General features: G+C 34.8%; 1 protein-coding gene across 1 annotated transcript in view; it reads left to right on the top strand.

The window, feature by feature from the left end:
• The window catches only part of LOC104709418, a 40,634-nt gene that overhangs the window by 10,007 nt on the left and 18,438 nt on the right, over window positions 1-12,189 (top strand). The window contains exon 2 of the mRNA XM_010426034.1: window positions 8,374-8,871. Within this exon, the coding sequence (XP_010424336.1) occupies window positions 8,374-8,871 (498 nt within the window). The remainder of the gene's footprint in view (window positions 1-8,373; window positions 8,872-12,189) is intronic.

The following is a 12,189-nucleotide window of genomic DNA, read 5'->3' as shown; positions in this document are numbered from 1 at the left end:
GTTTCAGAGACTTGCGGAGAAGTTTAAAAAGAATTGATTTGGCTACCTATGTCACCAAAGTGCACTTATCTTTTTGGTCAAAGGTCCTGAGAGAACTCCACAGTTAAGCATGCTTATGCTGGAGTAGTCTCAGGATGGGTGACCTTCCGAGAAGTGACTGTCGGAACTGCGCGAGTGAGGACAAAACACAGGGAAAGATCATGTGGTGATATATATAAGGACGATAACAAGTCTTTAAAACCTCCTGGACGTAGCAAACCGGCCATCGGATAGAGATGGGCTCACGGGCCTAGTGAGAGGACGTGAGGCTCATTTAGGAAGGTGGGCCCATGGACTGGGATTGGACATGGGGCCCACTAAGAGGTGGCGGTCGGGGCGTTACACAGTTTGTCTCGGGTCAACCTGATTTGTTTTTAACTTTCTATATAAGTACACTAAACCTATTCTAGAGATATCTATCTTTTGTTGATGTAACTCTTAGGGTTCTTAAGCTTCTCTTAAGGTTTTATCTAAGCTTGTTTGATCTTTTTTTACTTTTAAGTACTTAATAGAAATATTTTTCTTTTAATCTCTATTCTACAATGTCTAACTATGATTTCAAAAATATCAAACCTCTACCTTTGTGTGATCATAACCATATGAGTAGATATTTTAGAACTTTGGGCTTGGTAGATTAGGGAGATAGATGATTGATCTTTGAGGTTTAATTTTTTATTTGTATGCTTCTTTTTTTTTGTTTAGTGATTAGAATGCTAGATAGCCATGATCAAGCTTGAATCTAGACATTAGGAGTTTCATGCCCGAAAGGTGTTTGATGAAATTTCCGAATCAAACTTCTCAAAAGTTTTACATTCCTAGCCAATGGAAATTGATCATTAGGGTATTTAGTGGTATTTAAACTTGATTATAATGCATGCTCATCTTGTGATTGCCTTTGGAAATTGTTGATGATTGCTTGATTTGCATAGAGTCTTTATCATGGGAATGAATTGATTTACTTAAGAGTTCTAAGCCTAAGGATTGTTATTAATAGCATAAGAAGATAGTGTTCTAACGCTTTATGCTATGATAAATAAACGTGAAATTATAGATAGCGTTTGTTTATAAGTAGACGCTATAAATGCATCGGTCAAACTTAAAAATTTTGACGCAGAAAGTTTTTGGGTTTCACTCGGAGCCTCACTTGGAGCCTCACTCGAAGCCTCACTCGTCGGATTTCTCAGTTTTCCATCTCTAATCTGTCACGCCTCACTCGAAGCCTCACTCGTCGATTTCTGAAAACCGAAGGTGATTCGTTTATTTTGTTTAATCGAATCGTTTATCAAATCGTTTTCACTGTTTGGTATTCTTATCAAACCAAAGGTGATTCGTTTCTTTTGTCTTTTGCATGCATATTTCAGGATTCGTTTGAGTTTAAGGTGTTGTAAATTTGCGTTTTCGATCTTAATATTTTTCTAAATGTTATCGAGTTAATGTTATGTGTGGGTATATAGATCTAATTAGCGTTTTTTTTTCCAGTTTACAGAGAATTTTTTAAGTTCGCAAAGACTTAGATATATTCGTCTGGTGAGTCATTATTTAGGAGTTTAAGTTTTTTATTAAGTTCTTGTTCTCTTAGATCTGTGTTTTTGATTGATATGGTTTGACAACCCTGTGTTCGTGGTCGATTCAACACTGTGTTCGTGGTCGAGTTTTGGGGGTTTTGTAAGATGGACAAGTCTTGGGTCTGGCTTCCAAGGTATGAACTTGTCTTTTTTTTTTTTTCTGTTATATGTTTTTCCTTTTCTAAGAATTAACCTTTGGGTGGACCTGTCCACTTTCGTTCGATGTATCCATTTGAAAGGTACTCAAAAGTTTTCATTTGCCTTTGTGTGTATTTGTTGTGTTGTATACAATTAGTAACTAACATGTTTATGCTTAACATGTAGATACATGAAAACATTAAAGTCGTATGTAAAGAACTATGCAAGACCAGAAGCGTGTATGGCTGAAGAATATTTGGCTGGAGAACGTATTGCATTCTGCATGGAGCTCCTTCAAAATTCTGTAATATTTCAAGAAACAACAAACCGTAATGAGGATGTCGAGTCCTCTGAAGGTCGTCCATTAAATAAGGCTGCCCAAGTTGTTCTTACTGATAAAGAGCGAGACATAGCCCATCGATATGTTTTAATGAACATGGAAATGATGAATCCATATGTTGAGTAAATTCATTACTGTGTATAAACTAACTTATTGTGTTTTTCTTTAAGTATGCATTTGGAAGAATTACAAGCTACTGATCGTAGATGTGCCAGGAGAGAAACTCTGTTATGGAAGTTTCATGCAGAGAGGTTCGCACAATGGGTAAAAAACAAGGTATTATATCATTATTTTTCCTTTAAATCCGTTGAACGCCATGAGCATGTATACTACTAATTACTTCTTCTTTATCTTTGTCATTAGATCCCTGCTAACTCAAAAGATCATTCAGCCAAACTGAGATGGTTAGCTTATGGACCAAGACATACAGCTGAAACATATAAAGGGTTTATCATCAATGGGCATCGATTTCACACTGAGGATGTAATGCGTAAGACTCATAACAGTGGAGTAACATATGAAGCCTTCAGCATGTGTAGATCTAGTGCCAGAGACACTAAACATATGGCGGACATAGTTGCGTTCTATGGAGTTATACAAGAGATCATAATGCTGGACTACCACAAGTTTCAGGTTCCTCTATTCAGGTGTAGTGGGCCAACAAAGGAAACGGTGTGAAAGAAGAAGAAGGATTTACACTTGTGAACTTCAATGTCAACCAATCAACGTATCTTCAAGACCCTTACATCCTGGCATCGCAAGCCAAGCAAGTTTTTTATTCTAGAGAAAATGATTCATCACCTTGGTCTGTAGTTATGAGGACGCCACCAAGAGGGTATCATGAGTTAGAGACAGAGGATGAGTTTCTTGTTGCACCCTTATCCATTCCTCAAACTGAAGATTTGGGGGACCTGTCTTCTGATGATGAAAGTTTCTATGTTAGAGAAGATTGTGAAAGAGTCTTAGTAATGGAATCATAAGGATAGAATTACAAGATTGCAGTTAGTCATATGTTTAATGTTTTCATCTCTTTCTCACCATTCGAAAGTCAGTTGTGTTTCAGGTGTATTGTAATGACGAGACAGAGTAACCGTAATTTAGGCCTTGCCCCAACTAATGACACTGACACTTCCCAGCACAATCAAGAAGCAATGTCGCACCAGATTGAGGACGAAATTCATCATGAAGACATATCCCAGCCGGAAGTGCAACCGTTAAGTGGAGAACCTCAAAATAGTGAGGTAAATACTAAAAAAAGGAAAACAAGAGGGCCAACTAAGATGCGTGGAGTTGCTAAGAGACCATGAGGACAAGGTTTACGTTGATTTCACAACTCTTGGTCAACATGTTGGTAAAGTATCAGTTACACTCTCCTCATTTCTTGGTCCTCTGGTGAGGGAGCATGTTCCAGTTGTACTGGACGATTGGAGGCATCTGGACGATACAATCAAAGACATTCTGTGGGAAGAAATTCAGGTATTCTCTGTAATCTTACACAAGTCTACTTTATTAAAAACGTATAATAGTACTCAAATTGATTAATGTTTACATTTGAATATTTGATAGGGAAGGTTCAATTTAAATGAAGAGTGGCAAAAAGATTGTGTGTTTTAAGCAGATGGGTGATCTTTGGCAGGCTTCTAAATCTAAACTTCTCTCCAAAGTTCGACATTCGAGTAAGAAAGAGTTACTTGATTTAAAACCAAGTAACATACAATCTGCATCATCATGGAAAAATTGGGTAAAGAATAAGACTAGGGAAGAATTTAAGGTTTGTGTACGCCTATCTATTCATTTGTAGACCAATGTTGTTATTTTTTTTATTTTCAAAATATTTTGATAGTCGGATTGATTTTTTGGTAGGTTCGAAGTGAAAGATTTAGGCAACTCAGGAAGGCGCAGGTTCCCCACACCACCAGCCGCAAAGGAATGACTCGACTGGCTCATGAGATGGTATGGTCAAATTATCTAACTGAGTTATTTCTGATATTTTCACTTAACATCCTTTGTTATTTGTAGAAGAAGAAGAGTTCTAACCCGTCCAAGGTGAGTAGGAGCAAAGTTTGGATAGCAGGACACACTCATTCGGACGGAAAACCAGTGAGACAAGAATTTGCGGAAACAATTGTAAGTGAAATGGGATCAGAAATTAATTCACTCAATTAATAATGCTTCTCCGTATAGCATACAATAATCCTCTTTTAACTCTTTGTGGCAGGTACAAATCAAATCCATTGATAGTGAAATGGGTTCCACATCTACCACTAGTATTAAAGAGGATGCTGTCAGTCAAGTCTTAGGGAAAGACAAGTCTGGAAGGGTTAGAGGTATGGGCAGAGGAGTTACTGCTACAAAGCTATCATTCATTCAGGCTAGAGACGCCCATGTCCAGAAGCTCAAAGCAACACAAGCGGAATTGATCACCAAAATTGAAGATCTCCAAAATATAGTTCGTGAATTGGCTAAAGAGAAGAAGGTTAGTATAGTTAATTTTAAATCGTGTGCTTGATGATAAGGCCAATTTGTATGTTTGTGTTTGTATTAACTTTATTATTCTTTCCACTGTATGATGATTTTTATGCATCGGAGGCTAGTAATGGTAGCAAAATTTTAACTAGGTGTCAACTTCTGGATTGGTGTTTAGAAGATTATGTTGTTGTCGGGGGAGGAGAGTTCTGCTCAGCCGAACCAAATTACAAGATTGGCCATATTGCAATTGGTCCTAATGCAGCAGCTGTCGTTGTCAAATCTGTAACAAACAAAGATGCGTTTGTATGGAGGCTAACCACCATGGTTGTCTCACTTGGGGATGTTGTGGGAACGAAAATTGCATGGCCAACTGATAAAATTATATTGGACAATGATGCAACATCCCATTTGAAAATCAGTCAGCTGGTTCATCGGTAATGTTTTACTTTGACTCTTAAATTATTATGAGATTGTAGAAAGATTTTAAATATGTTATTTTTTTGAATGACTTAGGCATCACTTGATAAAATCATCATCTTTGATTGGAATTCGGAGGATGTAGTAGTTGATGAGGGTCGTTTGTGGTCAAGTTATCCGAAAGAAAAGGCCAACAATATCTTTCTCGGACCTAATGCTTCAATCGTAAAGGTTGAGAAGGTCGTTAAACATGACGCTTATTTGTGGAGACCTACTGATGATATGGTTTTGATGGGTCATGCACTTGATGCCTTTATCGCATGGCCAATAAAGAAGATATTGCTGAGTAATATTATACCTCCAACAAGACCATCACCAATAGCAACATCACCTGGGGTAACAATTCTATCTATTGCTTAAGTTTATATTTGTTGTTATTGGTGATGGTCACTTCTGATATAAGTGTCTGAATTGTTTGGATTATAGACTGCAAGTTGCAGCATCAACACCACCAAATCAGATGGAAAGAAAAAGTGCATGCTTTTGGATTGTAATAATTCAGGACAAGTAGTTGCAGAAGGCAGGGTTTGTTCAACCAATCCAGACGACAAAATCCACTTTTTCCCCTTAGGTCTGAACGCTAGCAAGGTATGGATAGAAGTGTCAAAGATTGGAGATGCAAAAGTGTGGAGACCAAATTCAGAAGTGGAATTAGTTTATGATGCTTTAGGTACAACAGTTGCGTGGCCTAATGATAAACTTTTGTTTGTGTGAAATTGTGGTGTACTTTGAGCTGTGTGGTTGGATTTTGATTTATTAGTTTATGCCTTTTAGAACATTGTAAACTTTGATTTCAATTAATGTTTTCAGGATTTTAAAGGTTTAACCTTTTTATATTTAAATACATAAAATAATAAATTAATCAAAAATCAGTTAAATTGACGACATACAAATAACATAATACGAATGCTATTTGAAAAAAAAAATATAACATTAAGTAACGCTATTAATTAAAATAAAATAACAAAACAAAATTGCTATTATAAAAAGGAATATAGCACGTGTACAAACGCTATTTTATATTACTAATAAATAGCACACTGAAAAGCGCTATCTAATGTGTCGGACCTATTATCGCAGGCAATGATAGAGCGCTTACGAAAACGCTATAATATCGTTCTATAGCGTTTTCTCGATGCTAAGAATACACAATATTCTTGTAATGTTTGCTTCAACATATTTGATTGATTAGCTATCTCCTGAGTCCATAACCTTGCCAAGGTTCGTTTGTTAGTATTGATTTAACACCATTTTTAGTTTGTGTTTGCTTTGCTTTTGAATTTGACATATAGCTTGATCATATTAATGGCTAAATTTGAAACAAAGATTTATGTAATAACATGTGCCATGATCACGTTAATGACATATTTGACACATTTCAGCATCTTAAATCGAGAACTTGATATATGTTACGAACTTTAACAACTAACTTTGAAAACAAAATTTAACAATTTACATAATAAAATTGTTAGTTTTCTTTTTCTAAATTTTTTTGACAAGTTTTGGAATCTTATAGATAGACTCGACACGTGTTGCTATCATGGTACTAACTAATTTTGAAACCAAGTTTTATGTATATCTTATTATATAAATACAAAAAAAAATCTAGTAGAATTAGATTAATAGTTAGAATTTAGATTTAATATTTTCTGAATATAGAAATAGTAATAGTCCCTTGGCATTGGCTCATTTGAGTTAATCTTCTATAGTTGTTGAAAAAAAAATTATTATATGTTGTTAGTTATGTATAAACATACTTTTTATTCTAGGTTTAGAACTTCTATATTTTTTATTATTAAATATTATAATAAAATTAGAATTGACACATATAACGATATCTTATTATATAAACCTTAGTTTTCAAAGTTAGTAATTCATATAATCGCGACACGTGTCAAGTATATCGATAATATTTTGATATGTGTGAAAAGAAAATTTATTTAATAATTATAAGAAAATTAAAAAATATCTTAAAAATAAAAGGATTACAATTAATATTTTTAAATATATAAAACCAAAAGTGATCTATTACATCACTAATTCTAATAGGAAAGTTATCTATTAAATTACTAATTTCAATAGGAAAATATGTACAATTAATAAGGAAAATATTTGCAATTTAATTGTAATTATTATTTATTATAATCATATAGTAAAAAGAAAATTATAAAAATATTTAATGTGTTAAAATTAGTGATTAACATAATAGAAGAAAAATAAAAAATTAATATAATTTTTTTAAGTTTTTCAAATGGTGAATGATTTGATAACTTATTTAATATTATGTTACTATATAAATGTGAAATTGAAAATGACATTTTCTGTTACTTTAATTTACTATTAAATTTCCTATATTAATTGCATAAGGACAACTAACTCTTTACTATTTACCGAAATAGTTGAAATCAGATTGCTACATTCTTTTTGACCCTTAGTTCATCGATCTTCAGCTATAAATAAATGTATGTTTTAGGAAGAAAAACCATCAATCATAAATTTCTCTCTATAGTAGTGTCTTGTTGTTAATGATTAACTTTGAAACCAAACTTTATATAATAAGATATTTTAGGAATATTATGTTAAATGTAAAAATTATATAAAAATAAACTGATATTAATTTAGGTAAGTAGGAATCAATTTAGTAGAGATAGACATTAATTTTGTTTGCGATTTTATAGCCATATTTTAGTTATATTTTGTGAAATTTTTGAGGGATTAATTTTATAATTTATTATAACTAATGGTATATTGCCAAATGTATTTCAAAAATGTTAATATAGATTTTGGAAAGACCATGCACATAATTTTTCGAGTCCAATTAAAAAAAGGAATACTCTTTTTTTTCCTTGTAGTTTTACTTTTAGGTAAGAAATAGGAAAAACTTATATTATAAATAATAATCAAGTTTATGTAACTCTAAATATAGATGCAAAAAAAAATAATAAAATAAAAACCCAAAATAAAAACGTAAAAAGATTGTAATAGTTGGCGCAAACCCATACGTAAATGTTTCATGCCATTGGAACAATTAAATCAAGTGTTAAAAACAGTTTTCCGACTAAAAATGGTTAAATTTTACAGAGTACCGATTCAGTTATTTTAACTTTCATATGCTATCAAACCGAAATGTCCACAGAAAAAAAAAAGTAGCAACAAATATTTATATGGCATGTGCAACAGATTTCAGTTTCAAAACGTTTTTAAAAACTAAACATGAAGAACAATCCAAAGACCATTTAACATTTCACCAAAAAAAAAAAAAAAAACACACACAAGCGGAGTCCCAAAATCGAAAGGTAACGAAAAGAATGACGTTCAACATTCATAAATTCATAGCAAACCTAGCGTGGTTTCTTGTATTGCACGTCACTGTGATCTCCTACGCGGATAGGGGACATTTCGTCACAACGGAGCTGAAGATAGTTAATGGAATGCATGGCTTGAAACGGCCAGAGATCGTTTACCACTGTCAAGCTATTAACAGTGGCCTTGATTATGGATGGCGACGAGCCAAAAGGCCATCATTTGGCTCCTCCCAGGACGTACTCTTGGAAGGCGGCCAAAAACTGGAGGAGGAGATTCATCGCTGTCAATTTCGGTCAGTGCTAGGTACAGCAAATGTCGATATCCGTATGACCGCCATTGATTCCGAGATGTGTAATAATCAAAAGGCATGTGCGGTTCATGTGGTTACACCGGAAGGGATATTGTTCGATGGTAAAGAATGGGATTTTGAGGAGAGGTATCCAAGGCTTATACCACGAAAATACATCGAAGCTAAGTGGAAAGCCTGGCCACGACGCAGCCGTGGTGGGGGATCTGGAAAACAACGTCGCTCAGGGGGTTCACAATGATTTAGTTCCCATATATAATAAGGCTTAAACGTCAAACGAATGTGGATCATTGGGGTTTCATGATGAACATTATACAGNGCTTATACCACGAAAATACATCGAAGCTAAGTGGAAACCCTGGCCACGACGCAGCCGTGGTGGGGGATCTGGAAAACAACGTCGCTCAGGGGGTTCACAATGATTTAGTGCCCATATATATATAATAAGGCTTAAACGTTAAACGAATGTGAATCATTGAGGTTTCATGATGAACATTATACAGTGGAGTTATTTTTATGTTTAAGGAATTTTGTTAATATTTCTTTACTGTATAATGTTTCGAAATATTTGAATCCCTTTTATGTTACACTTTACATTTTAGTTTGTAACTTTGTATAATTGCAAAAATATTTTAAAACTTATGTTTAGTTTTCAATTTTTCATCTTTCTTTTTTTTCTGTTAAGAAATTAATTGTTCAGTTAAAGCTTGATCCTTCACATAAACAAGTCACACTTTTATAATTGATGCAACAAGATATTTACTTAATTTTAAAACCAGGATTCCATATTATGCAAGAATCTTTTAAAAATATCAATTTAGGTATTATTCTGTAGCTAGATTATTTATATGTTTATAAAAATTTATGAAGCTTTCACTATTTATCTCTAAAATTTCGTCATAATACAGTATTTACAGATAATGAAATATATTAATTATTATTTTAAATAAATAGTTTACTAAATAAATTATAGATATCAATCAATATTAGTCTTTAATTTCGTTGCTTCAAATAAATTTAAATAATAAAACTGAAATATATTTATCAAAAGAAGAAATTAATCATTCAAGAAAATTAAATTACATAAAAAGAAATAAACAGATTGTTGTCTCAAAGATCAGAATCAGTTGACCCAAATGAATTGCTACATCTTAAATATAAAAATGTCACTTTCGGTGTGAAAGCAAGAGCTGAAAACCCTAGTAAATACTTAGAAGAGGAGGCTCAAAGAAATGTATCTTTATTCCTAAAGAAAATGGTTTACATCACATTGTCCTTTTATAGTGGAGCAATGGTTAACCTAATGATTACAAGCCTAGGTAGATTATAGACAAGTGTCATCATCAAAAACAGATTGTTGATGACACAAGAGGACTGAACATATTTCTCATTTGAATTGTAGCATAAGCTGGCCTTGGATCCTTGACTGTACAGAAAGCACATGAGGTAAGAGATTTTCCTATGTTATCGTTGGAGACTGAGGTCATTTGAACATAAGCAACAACAGCGGGTTTTTCATCCATAGGGCCCATCTTAGCTTGTTGTTGGACTGAAATTTGGGCTATACAACTTACATTCCCCCCCCCCCCCCTTCAAACTTTGGGTGGGTGGTGAGACCACACCAAGTTTGAACCTCAGATGAGTAAAAACTTGAACTGGCAAAGATTTAGTAAAGATATATGAAGTTGATGAGCTCCAGGGATATGATAATCTACCAAAGTTCCTTCTGCAACCTGATCTCGAACATAGTGATAATGCACTTTGAAGTGCTTAGTCTTCTTATGCAGCGTTGGGTTTGCTGAGAGGTACCCAACGGATAGATTATCGCAGTATAACTCAGGCGCATGGGAGAGCGGCATCCCAATATTGTCCAAAAGATCTTTTAACCAGGTAACTTCGGCTGTTGTTCAAAGAGACAACGATACTATGCCTCTGTTGAGCTGCGAGATACTGATGTATGTTGTTTTGCAGACCAGGAAATTAGATTTTTGCCAAGAAAAGTGCAAAAGCCACCAGTTGAGCGACTAATGGTAGGACACCCTGCATAATGACTGTCTCTGTAGGCACGCAATGTCGAATCAATGTCATTAGAGTAGGAAATTCCATAGCCTGGTTCCTTTGATATACCTGAGTATTCGTTTCAGCAAACTGAAGTCAGCCACCGTTGGAGAATGCATTCTTTGACACACACGATTAACTGTAAACTGTATGTCTGGATGCGTGAGAGTGAGATACTGCAATTTTCCCGCCAAGCTCCGAAACAGAGTTGGTTGATCAAATGACTCTTCTTGACCTTTCACTTTTTGAAGCTTCAGGGGTAGTGGCGTTGAGGCTGGAACACGGTCAGTCATACCTGCAGCAAGGAGGAGATCCTCTGCGTATTTGTGCTGATTTAGGAACAAGCTTGCAGAATGATAATGAGCTTGTATTTCAAGAAAATAACTCAATCTTCCCATATCTTTAAAACTCTTGATTTAAGGCATGAAGTAATTCATCAATCAACTTTTAATTATTTCCAGTCAGTGCCATGTCATCCATATAGAGTAGCAGGATGGTGAGGTTGTTGTTCTTGAGATAGACAAAGAGTGATGGATCCTTAAAGCTGCACTCAAAGCCAAACTTCAAAAGAAATTTACTGAATTATCATACCATGCTCAAGGAGCCTGCTTTAAGTCGTACACTGCTTTATTGAGCTTCCATACATGCGACAGATATGCACTTTCAGCGAAGTCAGGAAGTTGATTCATGTACACTGTCTCATTTAAATCTTCGTGTAGGAAGGTATTTTTAACATCTAACTGCTTGATCTCCCAATTGTGAGCCATTGCAGCATAAAGAACCATACAAACTGTTGCAGTTCGAGCCACATGACTATAAGTTTCAAGACAATCTACTCCTTCTTGATCATAGCCTTTGGCTACCAAACGAGCCTTCAATTTTTCCAAGCTCCCATCAGCCTTAAGTTTTGTTTTGAAGACCTACCTACAACCGAGTACATTCATATCTTGTTGATATGGAACCAGAGAAAAAGTGTTTGTTTCCACAAATGAGTCAACTTCATCACCCATAGCTGCTGCCCATCCTAGATGTTTTAGAGCAGAAGCTACTATTTTAGGTTCTTTAACAGTGGTGTGAGTGACGCGGAGAACATATTTGGGATTTGGTTTTCGAACTCCATCCTTTCCTCTTGTTATCATGGTATGATCATTGACTGTAGCCTGCAGTGGGGGAAAATCCTCTTCTGAGAAAAGTGAAGCCTCACTTGAAGAAACTTCATCACTATCTGTAGTTGCAGAGTCAGAAGCTGAATTTACGGAATTTGCAACCTGATATGTAACCTTAGGAATTAATCCTTGTTGGTTAACTGTAGTAGGAGCAACTACTGCAGACACTGGATCCTCTAGTGGGGTAGAGGATTTATCCTCATTGCCTTGTGGAGACAGGAAACTTTATTGCTAGGCAGATAAAAGAGGACTTGTTGTTGGAGGGACAAGAGTAGAGTACTCGTCTGCAAAGGGAAAGACATTTTCATTAAAGAGCACATGCCT

The sequence above is a fragment of the Camelina sativa genome, chromosome 8 (assembly GCF_000633955.1).
Source record: "Camelina sativa cultivar DH55 chromosome 8, Cs, whole genome shotgun sequence".
NCBI classification, from domain to species: Eukaryota; Viridiplantae; Streptophyta; class Magnoliopsida; order Brassicales; family Brassicaceae; genus Camelina; species Camelina sativa.
Note: the sequence above shows the minus strand (reverse complement) of the source record. Positions and strands in the feature narration are given on the sequence as shown.